General features: G+C 41.3%; 1 protein-coding gene across 4 annotated transcripts in view; it reads left to right on the forward strand.

The window, feature by feature from the left end:
* The window catches only part of LOC139746255 (uncharacterized), a 367,928-nt gene extending 343,613 nt beyond the window's left edge, over positions 1-24,315 (forward strand). For 3 of the 4 annotated variants that reach the window (XM_071657278.1, XM_071657277.1, XM_071657281.1), the window contains 4 exons: positions 18,591-18,725; positions 18,866-18,994; positions 19,116-20,026; positions 20,303-24,315. In XM_071657278.1, the coding sequence (XP_071513379.1) occupies positions 18,591-18,725; positions 18,866-18,994; positions 19,116-20,026; positions 20,303-20,540 (1,413 nt within the window). In that variant the 3' untranslated portion in view covers positions 20,541-24,315. The remainder of the gene's footprint in view (positions 1-18,590; positions 18,726-18,865; positions 18,995-19,115; positions 20,027-20,302) is intronic. The other variant, XM_071657280.1, reaches the window with a different exon arrangement.
* The last annotated feature ends 125 nt before the right edge of the window (positions 24,316-24,440 follow it).

The following is a 24,440-nucleotide window of genomic DNA, read 5'->3' on the forward strand; positions in this document are numbered from 1 at the left end:
CAGTACAAGGGGATACTCTGATTTTACTAGAGTATCCAAGTCTCACACCGCCTTCTAGTGGTGACCTCGTCAAGAAGACCCCTTATGGGTGGAACTAAAGGGGAAGGTGTTGCCCAACTCATCAGGGCAGTCCTTTTAAATTTAGACAAACATCTGAGTGTGCTGTCACTTTTTAGTTTTTTGACAATTTTGGAGCCTCGCTGCCTCTGGAAGCACTGCGCCAATGTTGCCCTTTGCCAGTGACCTGTCAAGGTTGAGGCACAAAAGGCTAAGAAGCAGCATTGGAGTCTACCAGTTATGCTAAGGGTTAAAAATGAAAAGCAATTGAGAGTGATGGTGCTGAATGTGAATGGGATGACTGGTGAGAGTAAAAAGAGGGAGTTTGTGGAGATGTTTAAAAGTTGTATCTTGGATGTGCTAGGGATTGTGGAAACCCATATCCTTGGGTAGAGTGTGTGGAGTGAAAATGGAAATGATGAATGCAAGTTATAGGAGAGTATGGAAGGAGATATGGTATGGATGGGAATGAGCGAAAATTATCGGGGAAGAGGGAAAGAGGGATGTGCAATGCTGCTATCATCATGAGTGTGGGAAGGTGTTACAGAGCATGGATGGAACGGATTAAAAGTAGTGTGGGTGAAAGAAAAGACGGATTGTGATGTATTTACGGGTAAGTGTATATGTGCCTGTGAATATGAAGGCTGTATGAGGTAAGGATGAAATGAAGCTTTTCTGGAGAAATTTGAATGACTGCAGAAACGGTTATGAGAATGAAAGAAATATGGTGAAATTGGGTGACATGAATGCAAAAGTGGGATGTGATGAAATTGGTGAGATAGGTGATAAATGGGGAGTGCCTGGAGTAAATGAGAAGGAAGTTATCTTGTGGATATTTGTGCTGAGAGAGAGGTTTATTCCTTGCAAACACCTTTTTTCAGCACAAGATGATCCACAGATATACATGGATGAGGAATGATGGAAGAGATGAGAAAAAGGCTTTGATTGATAATGTGGCAGCGAATGAAATAATGAGAAAGGTCATGCTAGAGTTGTAAGAGGATTCCTTGAAGACTCTGACCATTTTGTAGGGGGTATGGTGTAAGGAAGAATGGAGAGGTAAAAATGTTGGCAAGCGAGAAGATGAATCAGAAAAAAGTGCAGGGAAGAGTATGAAAAGAAGGTAAGTGAAAGCTTAGATGGAAGTGCAGTGAATGTAGGAATACAGTCATGTGTGAATTAGGTGTTTAGAATGTTTAAAGAAATACTATTAAAGGCTATAGAATTAGTAGTTGAATACGAGGTCATTACATATAGGAATAAAAAGGGCAGTGCATGGTGGACAGAAGAGATTAGAAATGCTGTGAAAGAGGAGAAAAAGGCATGTCGTAGATTGCTCAATAGGAATGTACCAGTGGAAGTTCAGCAAAGGAGGGAAGAATATGAAATATATAAGCAGAATGTCAAGAAGCTCATAGAGGATAGCAAAGTAAGAGTAGATGAAGATTTTGGAGAAAGTTAAGTGAAAAGTTCTGGGATAATACGAAACTATGCTGTAAGGAGGTGAAAAAGGAAATTGGTGGATGTAAGAGTGGAAATGTTAATGTGAAAAGTAAGGAAGGGGAGTTGCTGAATCAAAAGGAAGTGAAAGGAAGATGGAAAGAGTATTTTGAAGAACTGATGAATGTGAGAGAAGGGGAGGCAGCAGTTGTTACATAGATGGGTATGGAGAATGGAAGGAAGAGGACACATGCAAGGGCCTATAGCAAAATGGGCAATAATGAGGCTGGAGATAGGAAAGGCACCTGGAGTGGATGGGATTATTGCTGAAAAACTGAAGTATGGAGGAGAAAGTGCAATAGAGTGGATGCATCTATTATGTAATTTAACATGGAAACAGAAGGTTGTGCCTGAGGATTGGGTGAAAACTATTATTGTTCCTTTTTTCAAAGGAAGAGGTGCTAAGGATGTACTTAGCAAATATAGGGAAAGATGAAATCTGGCAAGGCAGCGGGTTTGGATGGTATTTCACTTGAAATTATTAAAAAAGGGGGTGACTGTGTTGTTCATTGGTTGGTAAGGATATTCAGTGTATGTATGGAGCTTGGTGAAGTGCCTGAAGATTGGCGGAATGCATGCTGAGTGCCATTTTACAAAGGCAAAGGGGATAAAAGTGAGTGTTAGAGGCATAAGTTTGTTGATTATTCCCGGGAAATTATATGGGAGGGTACTGATTGAGAGGCAGTAATGTGGTAGTTGAGGGAATGATTGGTATACATGGTGTGTTCAGTGTCGTAAATGGAAATGGTGAAGAGCTTGTAGATTTGTGCTGAAAAAGGACTGGTGATTGGGAATACCTGGTTTAAAAAGTGTTAAAAAGGTGTTTGCTTTGAAGAATGTATGTGAAAAATACTTAAAAAAACAAATGGATTTGTATGTAGCATTTATGGATCTGGAGAAGGCATATGATAAGAGTTTATAGAGATGCTCTGTGGAAGGTATTAAGAATATATGGTGTGGGAGGCAAGTTGTTAGAAGCAGTGAAAAGTTTTTATCAAGGATGTAAGGCATGTGTACGTGTAGAAAGATAGGAAAGTGATTGGTTCTCAGTAAATGTAGGTTTGCGGCAGGGGTGTGTGATGTCTCCATGGTTGTTTAATTTGTTTATGGATGGGGTTGTTAGGGAGGTGACTGCAAGAGCTTTGGAAAGAGGGGCAAGTACATAGGCTGTTGTGGATGAGAGAGCTTGGGAAGTGAGTCAATTGTTGTTCGCTGATGATACAGCGCTGGTGGCTGATTCATGTGAGAAACTGCAGAAAGCTGGTGACTGAGTTTGGTAAAGTGTGTGAAAGAAGAAAGTTGAGAGTAAATGTGAATAAGAGCAAGGTTATTAGGTACAGTAGGGTTGAGGGTCAAGTCAATTGGGAGGTAAGTTTGAATGGAGAAAAACTGGAGGAAGTAAAGTGTTTTAGATATCTAGGAGTGGATCTGGCAGCGGATGGAACCATGGAAGTGGAAGTGAATCAGGGTGGGGGACGGGGCGAAAATTCTGGGAGCCTTGAAGAATGTTTGGAAGTCGAGAACATTATCTCGGAAAGCAAAAATGGATATGTTTGAAGGAATAGTGGCTCCAACAATGTTGTATGGTTGCGAGGCGTGGGCTATGGATAGAGTTGTGCGCAGGAGGGTGAATGTGCTGGAAATGAGATGTTTGAGGACAATATGTGGTGTGAGGTGGTTTGATCAAGTAAGTAATGTAAGGGTAAGAGAGATGTGTGGAAATAAAAAGAGCGTGGTTGAGAGAGCAGAAGAGGGTGTTTTGAAATGGTTTGGTCACATGGAGAGAATGAGTGAGGAAAGATTGACCAAGAGGATATATGTGTCGGAGGTGGAGGGAACGAGGAGAAGAGGGAGACCAAATTGGAGGTGGAAAGATGGAGTGAAAAAGATTTTGTGTGATCGGGGCCTGAACATGCAGGAGGGTGAAAGGAGGGCAAGGAATAGCGTGAATTGGAGCGATGTGGTATACCGGGGCTGACGTGCTGTCAGTGGATTGAATCAAGGCATGTGAAGCGTCTGGGGTAAACCATGGAAAGCTGTGTAGGTATGTATATTTGCGTGTGTTGACGTATGTATATACATGTGTATGGGGGTGGGTTGGGCCATTTCTTTCGTCTGTTTCCTTGCGCTACCTCGCAAACGCGGGAGACAGAAAAAAAAAAATATATATATATATATATATATATATATATATATATATATATATATATATATATATATATATATACAGGAGGTCAAGAGAAAGGTGCAAGAGGTGAAAAAAAGGGCAAATGAGAGTTGGGGTGAGAGAGTATCATTAAATTTTAGGGAGAATAAAAAGATGTTCTGGAAGGAGGTAAATAAAGTGCGTAAGACAAGGGAGCAAATGGGAACTTCAGTGAAGGGCGCAAATGGGGAGGTGATAACAAGTAGTGGTGATGTGAGAGGGAGATGGAGTGAGTATTTTGAAGGTTTGTTGAATGTGTTTGATGATAGAGTGGCAGATATAGGGTGTTTTGGTCGAGGTGGTGTGCAAAGTGAGAGGGTTAGGGAAAATGATTTGGTAAACAGAGAAGAGGTACTGAAAGCTTTGCGGAAGATGAAAGCCGGCAAGGCAGCAGATTTGGATGGTATTGCAGTGGAATTTATTAAAAAAGGGGGTGACTGTATTGTTGACTGGTTGGTAAGGTTATTTAATGTATGTATGACTCATGGTGAGGTGCCTGAGGATTGGCGGAATGCGTGCATAGTGCCATTGTACAAAGGTAAAGGGGATAAGAGTGAGTGCTCAAATTACAGAGGTATAAGTTTGTTGAGTATTCCTGGGAAATTATATGGGAGGGTATTGATTGAGAGGGTGAAGGCATGTTCAGAGCATCAGATTGGGGAAGAGCAGTGTGGTTTCAGAAGTGGTAGAGGATGTGTGGATCAGGTGTTTGCTTTGAAGAATGTATGTGAGAAATACTTAGAAAAGCAAATGGATTTGTATGTAGCATTTATGGATCTGGAGAAGGCATATGATAGAGTTGATAGAGATGCTCTGTGGAAGGTATTAAGAATATATGGTGTGGGAGGAAAGTTGTTAGAAGCAGTGAAAAGTTTTTATCGAGGATGTAAGGCATGTGTACGTGTAGGAAGAGAGGAAAGTGATTGGTTCTCAGTGAATGTAGGTTTGCGGCAGGGGTGTGTGATGTCTCCATGGTTGTTTAATTTGTTTATGGATGGGGTTGTTAGGGAGGTAAATGCAAGAGTTTTGGAAAGAGGGGCAAGTATGAAGTCTGTTGTGGATGAGAGAGCTTGGGAAGTGAGTCAGTTGTTGTTCGCTGATGATACAGCGCTGGTGGCTGATTCATGTGAGAAACTGCAGAAGCTGGTGACTGAGTTTGGTAGAGTGTGTGGAAGAAGAAAGTTAAGAGTAAATGTGAATAAGAGCAAGGTTATTAGGTACAGTAGGGTTGAGGGTCAAGTCAATTGGGAGGTGAGTTTGAATGGAGAAAAACTGGAGGAAGTGAAGTGTTTTAGATATCTAGGAGTGGATCTGGCAGCGGATGGAACCATGGAAGCGGAAGTGGATCATAGGGTGGGGGAGGGGGCGAAAATTCTGGGGGCCTTGAAGAATGTGTGGAAGTCGAGAACATTATCTCAGAAAGCAAAAATGGGTATGTTTGAAGGAATAGTGGTTCCAACAATGTTGTATGGTTGCGAGGCGTGGGCTATGGATAGAGTTGTGCGCAGGAGGATGGATGTGCTGGAAATGAGATGTTTGAGGACAATGTGTGGTGTGAGGTGGTTTGATCGAGTGAGTAACGTAAGGGTAAGAGAGATGTGTGGAAATAAAAAGAGCGTGGTTGAGAGAGCAGAAGAGGGTGTTTTGAAGTGGTTTGGGCACATGGAGAGAATGAGTGAGGAAAGATTGACCAAGAGGATATATGTGTCGGAGGTGGAGGGAACGAGGAGAAGAGGGAGGCCAAATTGGAGGTGGAAAGATGCAGTGAAAAAGATTTTGTGTGATCGGGGTCTGAACATGCAGGAGGGTGAAAGGAGGGCAAGGAATAGAGTGAATTGGAGCGATGTGGTATACCGGGGTTGACGTGCTGTCAGTGGATTGAATCAAGGCATGTGAAGCGTCTGGGAAAGCTGTGTAGGTATGTATATTTGCGTGTGTGGACGTATGTATATACATGTGTATGGGGGAGGGGGTTGGGCCATTTCTTTCGTCTGTTTCCTTGCGCTACCTCGCAAACGCGGGAGACAGCGACAAAGTATAAAAAAAAAAAAATATATATATATATATATATATCCCTGGGGATAGGGGAGAAAGAATACTTCTCATGTATTCCCTGCGTGTCGTAGAAGGTGACTAAAAGGGAAGGGAGCGAGGGGCTGGAAATCCTCCCCTCTCGTTTTTAATTTTCCAAAAGAAGGAACAGAGAAGGGGGTCAAGTGAGGATATTCCCTTAAAGGCTCAGTCCTCTGTTCTTAACGCTACCTCACTAATGCGGGAAATGGCGAATAGTATGAAAAAAAAAATATATATATATATATATATATATATATATATATATATTATATATATATATATATATAGGTCAAGAGAAAGGTGCAAGAGGTGAAAAAGAGGGCAAATGAGAGTTGGGGTGAGAGAGTATCATTAAATTTTAGGGAGAATAAAAAGATGTTCTGGAAGGAGGTAAATAAAGTGCGTAAGACAAGGGAGCAAATGGGAACTTCAGTGAAGGGCGCAAATGGGGAAGTGATAACAAGTAGTGGTGATGTGAGAAGGAGATGGAATGAGTATTTTGAAGGTTTGTTGAATGTGTTTGATGATAGATTGGCAGATATAGGGTGTTTTGGTCGAGGTGGTGTGCAAAGTGAGAGGGTTAGGGAAAATGATTTGGTAAACAGAGAAGAGGTAGTGAAAGCTTTGTGGAATATGAAAGCCGGCAAGGCAGCAGGTTTGGATGGTATTGCAGTGGAATTTATTAAAAAAGGGGGTGACTGTATTATTGACTGGTTGGTAAGGTTATTTAATGTATGTATGACTCATGGTGAGGTGCCTGAGGATTGGCGGAATGCGTGCATAGTGCCATTGTACAAAGGCAAAGGGGATAAGAGTGAGTGCTCAAATTACAGAGGTATAAGTTTGTTGAGTATTCCTGGTAAATTATATGGGAGGGTTTTGATTGAGAGGGTGAAGACATGTACAGAGCATCAGATTGGGGAAGAGCAGTGTGGTTTCAGAAGTGGTAGAGGATGTGTGGATCAGGTGTTTGCTTTGAAGAATGTATGTGAGAAATACTTAGAAAAGCAAATGGATTTGTATGTAGCATTTATGGATCTGGAGAAGGCATATGATAGAGTTGATAGAGATGCTCTGTGGAAGGTATTAAGAATATATGGTGTGGGAGGCAAGTTGTTAGAAGCAGTGAAAAGTTTTTATCGAGGATGTAAGGCATGTGTACGTGTAGGAAGAGAGGAAAGTGATTGGTTCTCAGTGAATGTAGGTTTGCGGCAGGGGTGTGTGATGTCTCCATGGTTGTTTAATTTGTTTATGGATGGGGTTGTTAGGGAGGTGAATGCAAGAGTTTTGGAAAGAGGGGCAAGTATGAAGTCTGTTGGGGGTGAGAGGGTTTGGGAAGTGAGTCAGTTGTTGTTCACTGATGATACAGCGCTGGTGGCTGATTCATGTGAGAAACTGCAGAAGCTGGTGACTGAGTTTGGTAAAGTGTGTGAAAGAAGAAAGTTAAGAGTAAATGTGAATAAGAGCAAGGTTATTAGGTACAGTAGGGTTGAGGGTCAAGTCAATTGGGAGGTAAGTTTGAATGGAGAAAAACTGGAGGAAGTAAAGTGTTTTAGATATCTGGGAGTGGATCTGGCAGTGGATGGAACCATGGAAGCGGAAGTGGATCATAGGGTGGGGGAGGGGGCGAAAATCCTGGGAGCCTTGAAGAATGTGTGGAAGTCGAGAACATTATCTCGGAAAGCAAAAATGGGTATGTTTGAAGGAATAGTGGTTCCAACAATGTTGTATGGTTGCGAGGCGTGGGCTATGGATAGAGTTGTGCGTAGGAGGATGAATGTGCTGGAGATGAGATGTTTGAGGACAATGTGTGGTGTGAGGTGGTTTGATAGAGTAAGTAACGTAAGGGTAAGAGAGATGTGTGGAAATAAAAAGAGCGTGGTTGAGAGAGCAGAAGAGGGTGTTTTGAAATGGTTTGGGCACATGGAGAGAATGAGTGAGGAAAGATTTATCAAGAGGATATATGTGTCGGAGGTGGAGGGAACGAGGAGAAGTGGGAGACCAAATTGGAGGTGGAAAGATGGAGTGAAAAAGATTTTGTGTGATCGGGGCCTGAACATGCAGGAGGGTGAAAGGAGGGCAAGGAATAGAGTGAATTGGATCGATGTGGTATACCGGGGTTGACGTGCTGTCAGTGGATTGAATCAGGGCATGTGAAGCGTCTGGGGTAAACCATGGAAAGCTGTGTAGGTATGTATATTTGCGTGTGTGGACGTATGTATATACATGTGTATGGGGGTGGGTTGGGCCATTTCTTTCGTCTGTTTCCTTGCGCTACCTCGCAAACGCGGGAGACAGCGACAAAGCAAAAAATATATATATATATATATATATATATATATATATATATATATATATATATATATATATATATATATATTCTTTCTTTCAAACTATTCTCCATTTCCCGCATTAGCAAGGTAGCATTAAGAACAGAGGACTGGGCCTCTGAGGGAATATCCTCACCTGGCACCCCTTCTCTGTTCCTTCTTTTGGAAAAATAAAAAAAAAACATGAGGGGAGGATTTCCAGCCCCCCACTCCCTCCCCTTTTAGTCACCTTCTATGACATGCAGGGAATTCGTGGGAAGTATTCTTTCTCCCCTGTCCCCTATATATATATATATATATATATATATATATATATATATATATATATATATATATATATATATATATTTTTTGCTTTGTCGCTGTCTCCCGCGTTTGCGAGGTAGCGCAAGGAAACAGACGAAAGAAATGGCCCAACCCACCCCCATACACATGTATATACATACGTCCACACACGCAAATATACATACCTACACAGCTTTCCATGGTTTACCCCAGACGCTTCACATGCCTTGATTCAATCCACTGACAGCACGTCAACCCCGGTATACCACATCGCTCCAATTCACTCTATTCCTTGCCCTCCTTTCACCCTCCTGCATGTTCAGGCCCCGATCACACAAAATCTTTTTTACTCCATCTTTCCACCTCCAATTTGGTCTCCCTCTTCTCCTCGTTCCCTCCACCTCCGACACATATATCCTCTTGGTCAATCTTTCCTCACTCATTCTCTCCATGTGCCCGAACCATTTCAAAACACCCTCTTCTGCTCTCTCAACCACGCTCTTTTTATTTCCATACATCTCTCTTACCCTTACTTTACTTACTCGATCAAACCACCTCACACCACACATTGTCCTCAAACATCTCATTTCCAGCACATCCATCCTCCTGCGCACAACTCTATCCATAGCCCATATATATATATATATATATATATATATATATATATATATATATATATATATATATATATATATATATATATATATAGAGTTGATAGAGATGCTCTGTGGAAGGTATTAAGAATATATGGTGTGGGAGGAAAGTTGTTAGAAGCAGTGAAAAGTTTTTATCGAGGATGTAAGGCATGTGTACGTGTAGGAAGAGAGGAAAGTGATTGGTTCTCAGTGAATGTAGGTATGCGGCAGGGGTGTGTGATGTCTCCATGGTTGTTTAATTTGTTTATGGATGGGGTTGTTAGGGAGGTAAATGCAAGAGTTTTGGAAAGAGGGGCAAGTATGAAGTCTGTTGGGGATGAGAGAGCTTGGGAAGTGAGTCAGTTGTTGTTCGCTGATGATACAGCGCTGGTGGCTGATTCATGTGAGAAACTGCAGAAGCTGGTGACTGAGTTTGGTAAAGTGTGTGAAAGAAGAAAGTTAAGAGTAAATGTGAATAAGAGCAAGGTTATTAGGTACAGTAGGGTTGAGGGTCAAGTCAATTGGGAGGTGAGTTTGAATGGAGAAAAACTGGAGGAAGTGAAGTGTTTTAGATATCTGGGAGTGGATCTGGCAGCGGATGGAACCATGGAAGCGGAAGTGTATCATAGGGTGGGGGAGGGGGCGAAAATTCTGGGGGCCTTGAAGAATGTGTGGAAGTCGAGAACATTATCTCGGAAAGCAAAAATGGGTATGTTTGAAGGAATAGTGGTTCCAACAATGTTGTATGGTTGTGAGGCGTGGGCTATGGATAGAGTTGTGCGCAGGAGGATGGATGTGCTGGAAATGAGATGTTTGAGGACAATGTGTGGTGTGAGGTGGTTTGATCGAGTAAGTAAAGTAAGGGTAAGAGAGATGTATGGAAATAAAAAGAGCGTGGTTGAGAGAGCAGAAGAGGGTGTTTTGAAATGGTTCGGGCACATGGAGAGAATGAGTGAGGAAAGATTGACCAAGAGGATATATGTGTCGGAGGTGGAGGGAGCAAGGAGAAGAGGGAGACCAAATTGGAGGTGGAAAGATGGAGTGAAAAAGATTTTGTGTGATCGGGGCCTGAACATGCAGGAGGGTGAAAGGAGGGCAAGGAATAGAGTGAATTGGAGCGATGTGGTATACCGGGGTTGACGTGCTGTCAGTGGATTGAATCAAGGCATGTGAAGCATCTGGGGTAAACCATGGAAAGCTGTGTAGGTATGTATATTTGCGTGTGTGGACGTATGTATATACATGTGTATGGGGGGGGGTTGGGCCATTTCTTTCGTCTGTTTCCTTGTGCTACCTCGCAAACGCGGGAGACAGCGACAAAGTATAAAAAATATATATATATATATATATATTATCCCTGGGGATAGGGGATTAAGAATACTTCCCACGTATTCCTTGCGTGTCGTAGAAGGCAACTAAAAGGGGAGGGAGCGGGGGGCTGGAAATCCTCCCCTCTCTTTTTTTTTTTTTTTTTTTTTTTTCCAAAAGAAGGAACAGAGGGGGCCAGGTGAGGATATTCCAAAAAAGGCCCAGTCCTCTGTTCTTAATGCTACCTTGCTAACGCGGGAAATGGCGAATAGTTTAAAAGAAAAAGAAAGATATATATATATATATATATATATATATATATATATATATATATATATATATATATACATATATATTGAAATGTATAGGTATCTAGATGTGTATGTATATACATGTGTATGTGGGTGGGTTGGGCCATTCTTTCGTCTGTTTCCTTGTGCTACCTCATTAACATGGGAGACAGCAACAAAGTATAATATATAGAATAAATGAATATTGATTGAGAGGGTGAAGTCATGTACAGAGCATCAGATTGGGGAAGAGCAGTGTGGTTTCAGAAGTGGTAGAGGATGTGTGTATCAGGTGTTTACTTTGAAGAATGTATGTGAGAAATACTTAGAAAAACAGATGGATTTGTATGTAGCATTTATGGATCTGGAGAAGGCATATGATATGGTTGAATGAAATGCTTTTTGGAAGGTTGTAAGAATATATGGTGTGGGAGGTAAGTTTCCAGAAGCAGCGAAAATGTTTTACCAAGGATTAAGGCATATATACGAGTAGTAAGAGAGTGATGGGTTCCCTCTGAATGTTGGTTTGCCGTAGGGGTGAATGATGTCCCCATGGTTGTTTAATTTGTTTATGGATTGGATGGGTTGGAAGGTTTATGGATCGGGTGGGTTGGAAGGTAAATCCAAGAGTTTTGGAGAGAGGGGGCAAGTATGCAGTCTGTTGTGGACGAGAGGGCCTGGGAAGTGAGCCCGTTGTTGTTCGCTGATGATACAGGTCTAGTGGCTAATTCATGTGAGAAACTGCAGAGGTTGGTGACTGAGTTTGGAAAAGTGTGTGAAAGGAGAAAGTTGAAAGTAAATGTGAATAAGAGCAAGGTTATTAGGGTCAGTAGGGTTGAGGGACAAGTTAATTGGGATGTAAGTTTGAATGGAGAAAAATTGGAGGAAACGAAATGTTTTAGATACCTGGTAGTGGACTTAGCAGTGGATGGAACCTTGGAAGCAGAAGTGAGTCATTGGGTGGGGGAGGGGGCGAAGGTTCTGGGAGCATTGAAAAATGTGCGGAAGGAGAGAATATTATCTCTGAGAGCAAAATGGGTATGTTTGAAGGAATCATAGTTCCAACAATGTTATGTGGTTGCGAGGCATGGGCTATAGATAGGGTTGTGCTGAGGAGGGTGGACGTGTTGGAAATGAAATGTTTGAGAACAATATGTGGTGTGAGGTGGTTTGATTAAGTAAGTAATGAAAGAGTAAGAGAGATGTGTGGAAATAAAAAGAGTGTAGTTGAGAGAGCAGAAGAAGGCGTATTGAAATGGTTTGGACACATGGAAAGAATGTGTGAGGAAAGATTGACAGAGAGGATATATGTGTCATGGATGGAGGGAAGGAGAAATGGGAGACCAAATTGAAGGTGGAAGAATGGAGTGAAAAGATTTTGAAAGATCGGGGCCTGAACATATATGAGGGTGAAAGACATGCAAGGAATAGAGCCAATTGGAACAATGTGGTATACTGGGGTCAACGCGCTGTCAATGGATTGAACCAGGGCATGTGAAGCATCTGGGGTAAACCATGGAAAGGTCTGTGGGGACTGGATGTGGAAAGGGAGCTGTGGTTTCGGTTCATTACACATGACAACTAGAGACTGAGAGTGAATGAATGTGGCCTTTTTTGTCTGTATTCCTGGTGCTACCTAGCTGAAGCAAGGGATAGTGATCAGTGACATATCTAGGGTATGGCAGGTGCCCTGGGCACCACTTGAAGGGGGGCGCCACTCAACAGGTTTGCTTTTTAATATGTGCTACCCGATTTACAATTTTAATGGTTTGGTTTTGCAAGATAAAAAAGAAACTCGCCTACTTTTCAACTATAGTAATATTTTGCTACTGTCAGTGCATTACCGCTTCTATGTTACAATTTTGATCAAATAAGTCTTTAACTTTAAGTCTTTCAGAGTTTATATAAATTTAAGTTTGGTCTAACTCTTCAACAGTTTATAATTACACTGTATATATTTTTGTATACATCCACAGTTAATCAAGCCAGGGGCACCATTTCAGTGCTTGCCATAGGCAATATTTCTCCTAGATATGCCCCTAAGTAGTAAAGGGTATTTGTAAACTCAAAATACTTTTTGTTTCAAAACTTAAAGATAAGATATTCAAACACTTCTATACTTGAAATAATCATGGAAAATATATCTTAATGCTCTCAGTTACCGATGAATACTTATTGAATACAGTGCAATGGAGCAGAAATATTTTAAAATTGACTTCATTTAACAGCTTAATTGAATGTCATGAAGACAACTAAACGATATTTTAACACCAGATTTGTATTCAGCTTGAAAAATACTTCTTATAATGAATTTATAAAGCAATCTTTTTTTTCAGAGAAAAATACCAAAAATTGAAGGTAAATAGTTTGGGGTATTTTTTAGCTCCAAAAACATTTTGTTTCAAAATTGAGAGATAAGATGAAAGCTGGCAAGGCAGTAGGTTTGGATGGTATTGCAGTGGAATTTATTAAAAAAGGGGGTGACTGTATTTTTGACTGGTTGGTAGGGATATTTAATGTATGTATGACTCATGGTGAGGTACCTGAGGATTGGCTGAATGCTTGCATAGTGCCATTGTACAAAGGCAAAGGGGATAAAAGTGAGTGCTTAAATTACAGAGATAAAAGTTTGTTGAGTATGCCTGGGAAATTATATGGGAGGGTATTGATTGAGAGGATGAAGGCATGTACAGAGCATCAGATTGGGGAAGAGCAGTGTGGTTTCAGAAGTGGGAGAGGATGTGTGGATCAGGTGTTTGCTTTGAAGAATGTATGTGAGAAATACTTAGAAAAGCAAATGGATTTGTATGTAGCATTTATGGATCTGGAGAAGGCATATGATAGAGTTGATAGAGATCTCTGTGGAAGGTAAGTTGTTAGAAGCAGTGAAAAGTTTTTATCGAGGATGTAAGGCATGTGTACGTGTAGGAAGAGAGGGAAAGTGATTGGTTCTCAGTGAATGTTGGTTTGCGGCAGGGGTGCGTGATGTCTCCATGGTTGTTTAATTTGTTTATGGATGGGGTTGTTAGGGAGGTGAATGCAACAGTTTTGGAAAGAGGGGCAAGTATGCAGTCCGTCGTGGATGAGAGAGCTTGGGAAGTGAGTCAGTTGTTGTTCACTGATGATACAGTGCTGCTGGCTGATTCGGGTGAGAAACTGCAGAAGCTGGTGACTGAGTTTGGTAAAGTGTGTGAAAGAAGAAAGCTGAGAGTAAATGTGAATAAGAGCAAGGTTATTAGGTACAGTAGGGTTGAGGGACAAGTCAATTGGGAGGTAAGTTTGAATGGAGAAAGTGAAGTGTTTTAGATATCTGGGAGTGGATTTGGCAGCAGATGGAACCATGAAAGCGGAAGTGAATCATAGGGTGGGGGAGGGGGTGAAAGTTCTGGGAGCGTTGAAGAATGTGTAGAAGTCAAGAACATTATCTCGGAAAGCAAAAATGGGTATGTTTGAAGGAATAGTGGTTCCAACAATGTTATATGGTTGCGAGGCGTGGGCTATAGATAGAGTTGTGCGGAGGAGGGTGGATGTGCTGGAAATGAGATGTTTGAGGACAATATGTGGTGTGAGGTGGTTTGATCGAGTAAGTAATGAAAGGGTAAGAGAGATGTGTGATAATAAAAAGAGTGTGGTTGAGAGAGCAGAAGAGAGTGTTTTGAAATGGTTTGGTCACATGGAGAGAATGAGTGAGGAAAGATTGACCGAGGGGATATATGTGTCAGAGGTGGAGGGAACGAGGAGAAGTGGGAGACCAAATTGGAGGTGGAAAGATGGAGTGAAAAAGATTTTGAGTGATCTGGGCCTGAACATGCAGGAGGGTGAAAGGCATGCAAGGAATAGAGTGAATTGGAACGATGTGGTATACCGGGGTCAACGTGCTGTCAATGGATTGAACCAGGGCATGTGAAGCATCTCGGGTAAATCATGGAAAGTTTTGTGGGGCCTGGATGTGGAAAGGGAGCTGTGGTTTCGGTGCATTATACAAGACAGCTAGAGACTGAGTGTGAACGAATGTGGCCTTTGTTGTCTTTCCTAGCACTACCTTGCACACATGCAGGGGGAGGGGGTTTTCATTTCGTGTGTGGCAAGATGGCAATGGGAATGAATAAGGGCAGACAGTATGAATTATGTACGTGTATACATGTATATGTCTGTGTGTGTATATATATGTATACATTGAGATGTATAGGTATGTATATGTGTGTGTGTGGACGTGTATGTATATGCATGTGTATGTGGGTGGGTTGGGCCATTCTATCGTCTGTTTTCTTGCGCTACCTCACTAATGCTGGAGACAGCGACAAAGTATAATAAATAAATATAAAAATCTGTACTTGACATAATCATGGAAAATATATGATAATGCTTTTAGTCACTGATACGTACCCAGTAAGTATGATGCTAAGGATCAGAAAACATTTAAATTGAATTTATTTAGCAGCTTAATTGAATGTTATAAAGATGACTAAACAGTATTCTAACACCAGATTTTTATTCAGCATAAAATATAAATATAAATATATATTCAGCATAAAAATAAATATAAATAAAAATATACTTCTCATAATGAGTTTTTAAAGGAAATATATTTTTCTGAGAAAATGCCAAAAATTGAAGAAAATACTTCAGGGTATTTTTTGGCTCCAAATCTTTTTGTTTCAAAATTGAAAGGTAAAATATTCAAACACTTCTATACTTGAAATAATCATGGAAAATATATCATAATGCTCTTAGTTACCGATATATACCCAGTAAATATGATGCAAAGGAGCAGAAAATGTTTTGAAATTGACTTCATTTAACAGCTTAATTGAATATCAGAGATGACTAAATGATATTTTAACACCAGATTTGTCTTTAGCATGAAAATTACTTGTTATAATGAGTTTTTAAAGGAAATCTATTTTTCTAAGAAAGGTGCCAAAAATTGAAGGTAATAGTTCAGGGTATTTTTTGCGGCTGGGGTGCATAATGTCTCCATGGTTATTTAATTTGTTTATGGATGGGGTTGTTAGGGAGGTGAATGCTAGAGTTTTGGAGAAGGGCAAGTATGCACCCTGTTGTGGATGAGAGGGCTTGGGAAGTGAGTCAGTTGTGCTGGTGGCTGATTCGGGTGAGAAACTGCAGAAGCTGGTGACTGAGTTTGGTAAAGTATGTGAAAGAAGAAAGTTGAGAGTAAATGTGAATAAGAGCAAGGTTATTAGGTACAGTAGGGTTGAGCAACAAGTCATTTGGGAGGTAAGTTTGAATGGAGAAAAACTGGAGGAAGTGAAGTGTTTTAGATATCTGGGAGTGGATTTAACAGCGGATGAAACTATGGAAGTGGAAGTGAGTCACAGGGTGGGGGAGGGGGCGAAGATTCTGGGAGTGTTGAAGAATGTGTGGAAGGCGAGAACATTATCTCGGAAAGCAAAAATGGGTATGTTTGAAGGAATAGTGGTTCCAACAATGTTATATGGTTGCGAGGCGTGGGCTATAGATAGGGTTGTGCGGAGGAGGGTGGATGTGTTGGAAATGAGATGTTTGAGGACAGTATGTGGTATGAGGTGGTTTGATCGCATAAGTAATGAAAGGGTAAGAGATATGTGTGGTAATAAATAGAGCGTGGTTGAGAGAGCAGAAGAGGGTGTATTGAAATGGTTTGGTCACATGGAGAGAATGAGTGAGGAAAGATTGACAAAGAGGAGATATGTGTCAGAGGTGGAGGGAACAAGAAGTGGGAGACCAATTGGAGTTGGAAGGATGGAGTGAAAAAGATTTTGAGCGATCGGGGCCTGAACATGCAGAAGGGTGAAAGGCATGAATTGGAACGATGTGGTATATTGGGGTCAATGTGCTGTCAATGGATTGAACCAGGACATGTGAAGTATCTGGGGTAAACCATGGAAAGTTTTGTGGGGCCTAAATGTGGAAAGGGAGCTGTGGTTTTGGTGCATTACACATGACAACTAAAGACTGAGTATAAAGGAATGTAGCCTTCGTTGTCTTTTCCTAGCGCTACCTCGCACGCATGTGGGGGAAGGGGGGTGCCATTTCATGTGTGGCGGGGTGGCGACGGGAATGGCTGAGGGCAGCAAGTATGAATATGTACATGTGTATTTGTCTGTGTATGTATATGTATGTATACAATGAAATGTATAGGTATGTATATGTGCGTGTGTGGGCATGTCTGTATATACATGTGTATGTAGGTGGGTTGGGCCATTCTTTCGTCTGTTTCCTTGCGCTACCTTGATAACGCGGGAGACAGCAACAAAAGTATAATAAATAAATATATGGATGGAATAATGAAAGAAATGAAAGCAAAACTAGGGAAAAGGGGTACAGACATGGAGTGTGGCTGGGAGATGTGGTAGATAGTAGCAAGCCTGTTTGCGGATGATACTGTGTCATATGCTGAGAGTGAGGAGGGGTTGCAGAAGATTGTACGTGTGTTTTATGATGTGTGTAAGCATAGGCGATTGAAGGTAAAAGCATGTAAAGGGAAAGTAATGTTTAAAAGGAAACTTTGAAAGTATAGATTTTGTAAAACCATATACAGTGAAAGAAAAAAGTGTACTAAATTATGCTTTGGATATGGGGGAGAAAGGATGGAAGAAGTTAGAGAATTTAAGTATTTAGGAGCTGTCTTGAGTAAGTGTGGTGATATGGAAGGAAGAGAGTAGTATAGGGGAGAAGAGTCATTAGGGCCCTTAATAGAAAATGAAGGGTAGAGGTGTAAGTCTGGAAGTGAAGAGAGGGTTAAGGAACAGCATAGTCCTCCCAACCCTATGCAGTTGAAACATGAACATGGAATGAGTCACAGAGGTCAAGAATCCATGCTGTGGAAATGAGGTTATTTAGAAGAGCATGTGGTGTGACTAGATGGAATGAAGAAAGAAATGAAGGGGTGTGTGAGAAACGTCGTATGGCAGGGAAATCAAATAAATGAATTTTCCAGTGGTAGAATGGGTGAAACGTAATACTTTGAGGTGGTTTGGGCATGTAGAAAGAGTGCAAGACTGGGAGTTTAAAAAGTGTGTGTATGATAGTATAATTAGTGGGCTTGGTGTGAGAGACAGATATGGTCAAATAGGGTGAAGGAATACTGGAGGGAGAGAAATGGTGGAAGAGTGCATGGAATGGTGTACGTAAGGGAGGCATGTAAGGACAGGGATGTGGAGACTTTTGTCATGGTCACCCCTTGATGAGTGTAATTTGTTATCTGTCTGTCTGTCTGTATCTCTGATGCCTGTTCCCAACTGGACCTCTGTCAGTGGATTGGTCCATAGCTAGTGAACTCGTGTTGCTTCTTAGCCTTTAATGCCTCTCCCCAAATGGGCCACCAGCAGAGGGCAACTCTAGCACAGTGTTTGTAGAGGCCTGTTCCTACTTACTACTTATAGCTAATGCTCCTTCTAGTGTTCCTACCTACTACTACTACTACCAGTTATTCCTAACATTTTGCCAAACGGCAAATTAATATTCATCAAATTAATATGTTTTCAGGAAATTGTTATGTTGAACAGGAATAAAGACCATGATTATTTTTCATAACTCTTTGCATTTAACACATTTCATCAATATATTTCCATTAATTTGGTTCTGAATGATATTAAATATTTTATCTTGATTTTTCACTTTATTTACATATTTAATAGATAAAATTACCATATAAAGGTAATTTTTATGGAATACTGTATCACAGTTTTGAATGAGTGATGGAAAATGTAAATGTAACATTGTAGCCTTTAACATGAGTTAAATGTCATTATATACCATTGTTTATAAACCTTTCCCAAGTTAATTTTCGAATTTTAAATCATTCTACCCCCAGTGTCTGATCCTGTTTGATTTGATTTTGCTTGGAGTGAAGATAATTATGCCTGAACCATATACTGAAATGTGAATATTTTGTTCTGTGCAGCTGATGGCCCTTGGAGCCCAAGGTCCAGGACTTTTGATGCAAAACCAGCTGGCAGCAGCAGCAGCAGCAGCTAACCAGCTGCCTGTCTCATCACCCTTGCCAAGCCTTGGCTCTCTCAACCCACAGGAGCTGCAGGTAAGCCAGCAACTTGGTAGCTTTATTAATGAAATTAATATCTGTATGCAGTATTGGTATAGCTTAATTGTGTAAAAGATACTTTAACTGATGTACTCCAGCATTCACACCGAGTTTGTAACTTGTGTGATGCATTGCAGGCTCTCCAGCAAACTCTCTCACAGCAGCAACAACAGATACAGCAGCAACTGCAGCAGTTTATGCTATTTTCCCAGCCCAGTGCAGCATCACAGTTACCACCACAGGCTCAACTCTTCCTCCAGAGTCAGGTAAGGAAGTGACATAGAGTATTCTTGTTTATGAAATGTTTGAGATGAATTTTGGATATAACATTTTTCATATTTACCATTAGTCTTTAAATAGCAGTATTAACAGACAAACTCTTTTCAGCAATTGCAGTATCTTCAGAATTTACTGCAGCAGGGGCTTCTAGCATCCCCAGCACTCACAGGCATGCAAGGACTACAACCACCTGTATCTCAGCCACCCTCCCAAGCTGCACAGGTTCGTAATGTGCAACATGCTGTAGCACAAGCTGCCCAGCAACTGCAGCAGCTACAAAAGGCACATCAGCAACAGCAGCAGCAACAACAACAGCAGCAACAGCACCAGCAAGCTGCAAGAGACATCAGGGACCTTAGGGATATACGTGATTTGCGAGATATGAGAGACCTGAGGGAAGCCCCAATGCGGGATATGAGAGATATACGTGAGCCACCACTCAGGCCACCTCCCCTTGAGCCTCCACATATGTCTGGCTCACCCCTGGCACCTCATCTGCCATCTCATGGACATGTAGCCCGGCCTCCCATGCCCCACTCACCACCTCCACCACCCCGCCACTGGGAACCACTCCCAGAAGAACCAACAGACTTGGAGGAATTGGAACAGTTTGCCAAGACCTTCAAACAACGACGTATCAAACTTGGCTTTACCCAGGGTGATGTGGGACTGGCCATGGGCAAATTATATGGTAATGACTTCTCACAGACCACGATTAGTCGTTTTGAGGCACTCAACCTCTCCTTCAAGAATATGTGCAAGCTGAAACCACTACTTCAGAAATGGCTAACAGATGCTGACAAGACTATTTCTGATCCAGCAACTGTCACTAACTCCCTTTCTTCACCTGATGCTGTTGGTCGTCGTCGAAAGAAGCGCACCTCTATCGAAACCAGTGTACGTGTGGCTCTTGAACGATCTTTCATCCAGAATCCAAAACCCACCTCTGAGGAGATCTCGATGCTTGCAGACAACCTCTCAATGGAAAAAGAGGTAGTCAGGGTCTGGTTTTGTAACAGGTAAATATGTAGTAATTTTCTTGTTTTACAGTTGCAGTGTTGAGGTCTTGGTAGTGGTAAGTATATTTTGGTACGTTACGTCAGTATGAAGAATTTTCATTACAATGCCATATAAGTGAGTATATAGTTGTGTCATAGCTTTATTTTACTTTCAACCATTTTAATTGGAATAAAATTTCTTTTAATGTAAAATATGTTTATACAGGAAACTGAGATAAATATGAGAAAATAAGTGATGCATTATCCTTTCATGACTAATAATCTTTTCCCCCTTAGACGCCAAAAGGAAAAACGAATAAACCCTCCAACGAGTGGAATGGTTAGCCCACCGTTGAGTCTCAGCAACACCACGAGCCTGTTTTCTGGGCCACCCATTTCCTCGTCTCTGACGCTTACCAGCTTGGGGGCACCTCCTCTATCTCCTGGAGGTCCTCTCCCATCACCGCTTTCGTTGGTTACTCATAGCTACCCACCAGCTTCTCCTCCTGAATCTGCCTCAACAAAATCAGAGTAGTTGTTTGCTTGGCCTCACTGCTTAAGGATGTTGGGCTGGAAGTCATGGTATGCCCAGCATGGTCACCCAAACACCAGCCCTCCCATGACCGCCCCCACCCCTTTTGTGCAATGCCTGACTTCTTCTTGGCGGTAAGAGGCGGTTCTTTTGGGACATCAGCAGTTATTACAAGAGGCAGCAATATCAAGAACCACCCATTCTGTAGTACTAACTTGGCATCACCAGGCTGCCACAATTATCTTCAACTCCATTAAGGAGATCCAGTGTCAGTGTTGTGTATGGTGTGTGTTGATGGTAGCATGGCTGCCACAGACTTGCCTGGTCACTAGCCACACGCAGTCATGGCAACAAACAACAGGCATGATCATATCAGTGGTGAGGAAACAGACTCGAGGGACACAGGTGTACACCACTTCCAAGTCCATGACTATATTTGTTGTCAAGAAGATATTTAAAATGAGACAAACAAAGATTCAGGTGGTGCTTTTTTAAATGAAATCTGTGCTAACTAGTGGATGGTAATAAATGACCTGGAAATTAGTGGATAATGATGTGGAAAAATATGTACCCTGGTGTTCCCGTATGAGTTATGTAACAATGCAGGACTAAATAATAGCCGTTGGCAGGGCTCCCTACTCTCAGTTTCCTGCCACCATTTGTGCACTGACATCTGTAACTTTTGGCCTAAGTACTAGCCATATTAGTGGTCTTATTAGAACGTATATCATTGAAAATCTGGCCCTAGAGAAAGTGGATGGTGTTAATGATAGTGGGGGCCCAAGTCACTGAATGGCAGATGCGAACCTTGGCAATAGTTTGTAAGAAGAATGGGGTACATTGGGAAAGTGTTTTTATGTGTAGTGAGTAGGTAAATGACTGATTTCTGTATTATCATTGGAATACTGTCTATGTGGCTTATTTTATCTATGAGTACTAGCGTATTATCCTAGTAATGTCTACTTAAATGATCTTGCCTGACGAGAATTGAAAGTTCCTGCATATAAAATGAAGTACGTAATTCTTAAGATACCTCAACCAAACAGTGGTGTTCGTGGGACGGTTAGACGATGCGGAGCAGGACATATCCAAGGTGCATTTTTACTGTTGTAGCATAGGTTGCGTGGTCCCTCACTTTGTCTGACTGCTCCCTTGCGTGTTCTTTACTCCGACGTTGTGATTGTGTAGCTGAGGATTATATTTTCTGTGGATCCATGATGTTAGACTTGTAAGGGCTTAGTGTATCATCATTGCCCCTCAAGACACCATGTACATAACCTCATCTCGAGGACAGGTCCCATCCACTTCCTTATACCCATTACTCTTCATGATGTTTTGGGGACAGATTCCACCTTCCCTTGCTATGTCAGATAATCCCACCAATGTTACTAATCCCTGTTTAATGTGGACTTCACCTTGGAAAAGCCACTCTCCCTCATTTACAGGAGACCCCACAAGAGTGCCCTGGTGTGATGTCTGTAAGTCTGCTGTCTTCCAGAGGAAGAAGTCTCTGTGCTATTACTGGAGTGATCACATTAGGACTGCAAGTCCTTCACACTTGACACATCACCTGTGTCAGTTTAAAATCACGCATCATGAAGTGATAATAACCTTTTCACGACTTCTGCATATCTAGAGTAAGGCATTGCTTTTAAAGCAAGCTAAAGTTTGTGGGTCCACTTCCTCCACTCCCTGTATGATGATCACTGGCTCATGTCTGACCAATGTTCATATCCTCGTCATGGAGGTGGGTAGTTCCTATTGTGCTCCTGCCCAGTCTCTTGTTTTACCATCCAGAAGTATCCTTGTCATGAAGTCTACATCAAACCTAAACATCATCCATGCATAACACATCCCAGCCCCTACACCCTGCCCTTGCTGCCTCTACAGGCTGCTGTGTGATCCGTCAACTCTTCCAAGTCACATTATTCTAGGCAAGATGGTTACAAAACCTCTGTGGGCATTGAATGTACAAGTTACTCGAGCAAGCAGACTATATGGGCGTTTACCCATATTGTTGGTGAGCCAGCCACATGTTTTACTGAAGGTTCAAGTATACTTTGTGCAAGTTCATCAAGAGGTTTTGTAGGCACATGTGGTGAACTTATTTGAGAAGAATTTGTGTGTTAGTCACTTGGATTTGGTTATCTGTACACATAAGTGGCAGCCAATCTTGGTTGTCAGTGTGCGTTTCAGTCAACCAGTTTGAGTTGGCTATGCATTTTGTGTGACTACCATTTTTACTGTAGCTTTGCCAATACTTCCCTCTCATGTCCCTTGTTAGTGTCACCGACAACCATGTAACATTCAACCCCGTCTTTGTCGATGTTGGTTGTTCAAGCAGTTAGAAAACTGTATATTTTCCAGTCGAAACATACCTAAGATTTTTGATGTGTGGTAACAAAAAATGTGTATCCCTTAAGGTGTAAAAAGATCCACCAGAAAGTCATGCCTTCCAGACAGTGAATGTCTCCCAGTCGTCTCAACTCAGGAGTATTAAATTATAGCATAAAGCATTGGGGGATGTGCACTGTCACCATGGCTGCAAAAATCCTGATTGAAGGAGAGCTGACAGGCATGAAAGTGATTGTAATTTGTGGTCGACAAGAGAGCTGGCAGGCACTAGAGTGATTTTAACTTGTGATTGGTTAGTTTACTGAATGGGAATACAGAGTAAACTTTGTTGTAGTTTGTGCTTGGTCACTTTACAAGAAAGATTTCTGGTATATGTTTTGTTATTAAATGTAAGATTATGGGGCTCTGTTACTTGTAGGAATTCCACTGAGCCAGTTTATGTTGAGCAGGCATGGGTTACCATACTCAAGATTGATATGTTATCTATTATTGAGTGGTTATTTGTTTGGGTTCATATGGCATGGATCATGTAGGAGATATGTGGCAAAAATGCTTATTGCAAATACCTGGCGCAGGTCACATTTCATTGTCTTACCCAAAGCCCGGTTGCATAGCTACAAGTTGCGGACGGTTACTGGTGAAACTGTGTTGTTCGATCATAATTATAATATTTGTTGGGCATTATTTAAACACTTAAAATGTAGGCACTATTGCATCATAATTAGTTGAACTCCTTTATTTAGTTTTGAGTGCACCACTTTCATAATTCATGTATTTTTGCACTTGACATTCCATATAACATTGATGCAAAATCTATTCAGCAGGCACAAACTAGTAAAAACTTTCTACTTTGTAAACAAAAGGCAATTTTTAAGTGTATTTTGATATCCCACTCATTCAGTCATTATTGATAGAAAACAAATGGTAAATAATAAGTTGTACACATTTCTTATCAAGCTGTGGTTCTTGAACTTAACACATGTACATTCACACACACTACGCCCCAACTCATTTTTTTTAATAACTTGACTGTTGTTTAGTGTGATACATTTCCCTCTCTCCAGTGGTGACTGAGTGGTACCAAGTTGCATATGTGATAATCTACTGGAGAGAGTGTGGTCAACTCCATTTTTTATCATATTAAATGTTTTGTTTGTCACCGCCCTACAAAACTTGGAATTGAGGCACCTCAAATCATTCAGCTTAGTTTACAAAATGTGGGACTACTCTGTTGTTATTGTTTCAAATTGTTTACAAACGTATTACATCTTGTAGTCATCTCGATTCATTTTTGTTCTTGTAGTCATTGTTTTAATTTATATAACTGCTTCCAATACATTCATTGTCTTGACTATTTCACTCCTTCCTGTATGTATTGTCTAGTCTTATCTTTCCTGCATTTATTCAACAAGCTGATCATACAGTTCAGCTCTAGTCCACGCTATTTTAGATTTTCTGGTGATCCATGATCCTCATCCTCTTTTGTTTTCTTGTAGGAGCAGCTGTCAGACTGTTCAGCATGTAAATATAGTTATAGCCTGAATCTTT

The sequence above is a fragment of the Panulirus ornatus genome, chromosome 64 (genome assembly GCF_036320965.1).
Source record: "Panulirus ornatus isolate Po-2019 chromosome 64, ASM3632096v1, whole genome shotgun sequence".
Classification (NCBI taxonomy): Eukaryota; Metazoa; Arthropoda; class Malacostraca; order Decapoda; family Palinuridae; genus Panulirus; species Panulirus ornatus.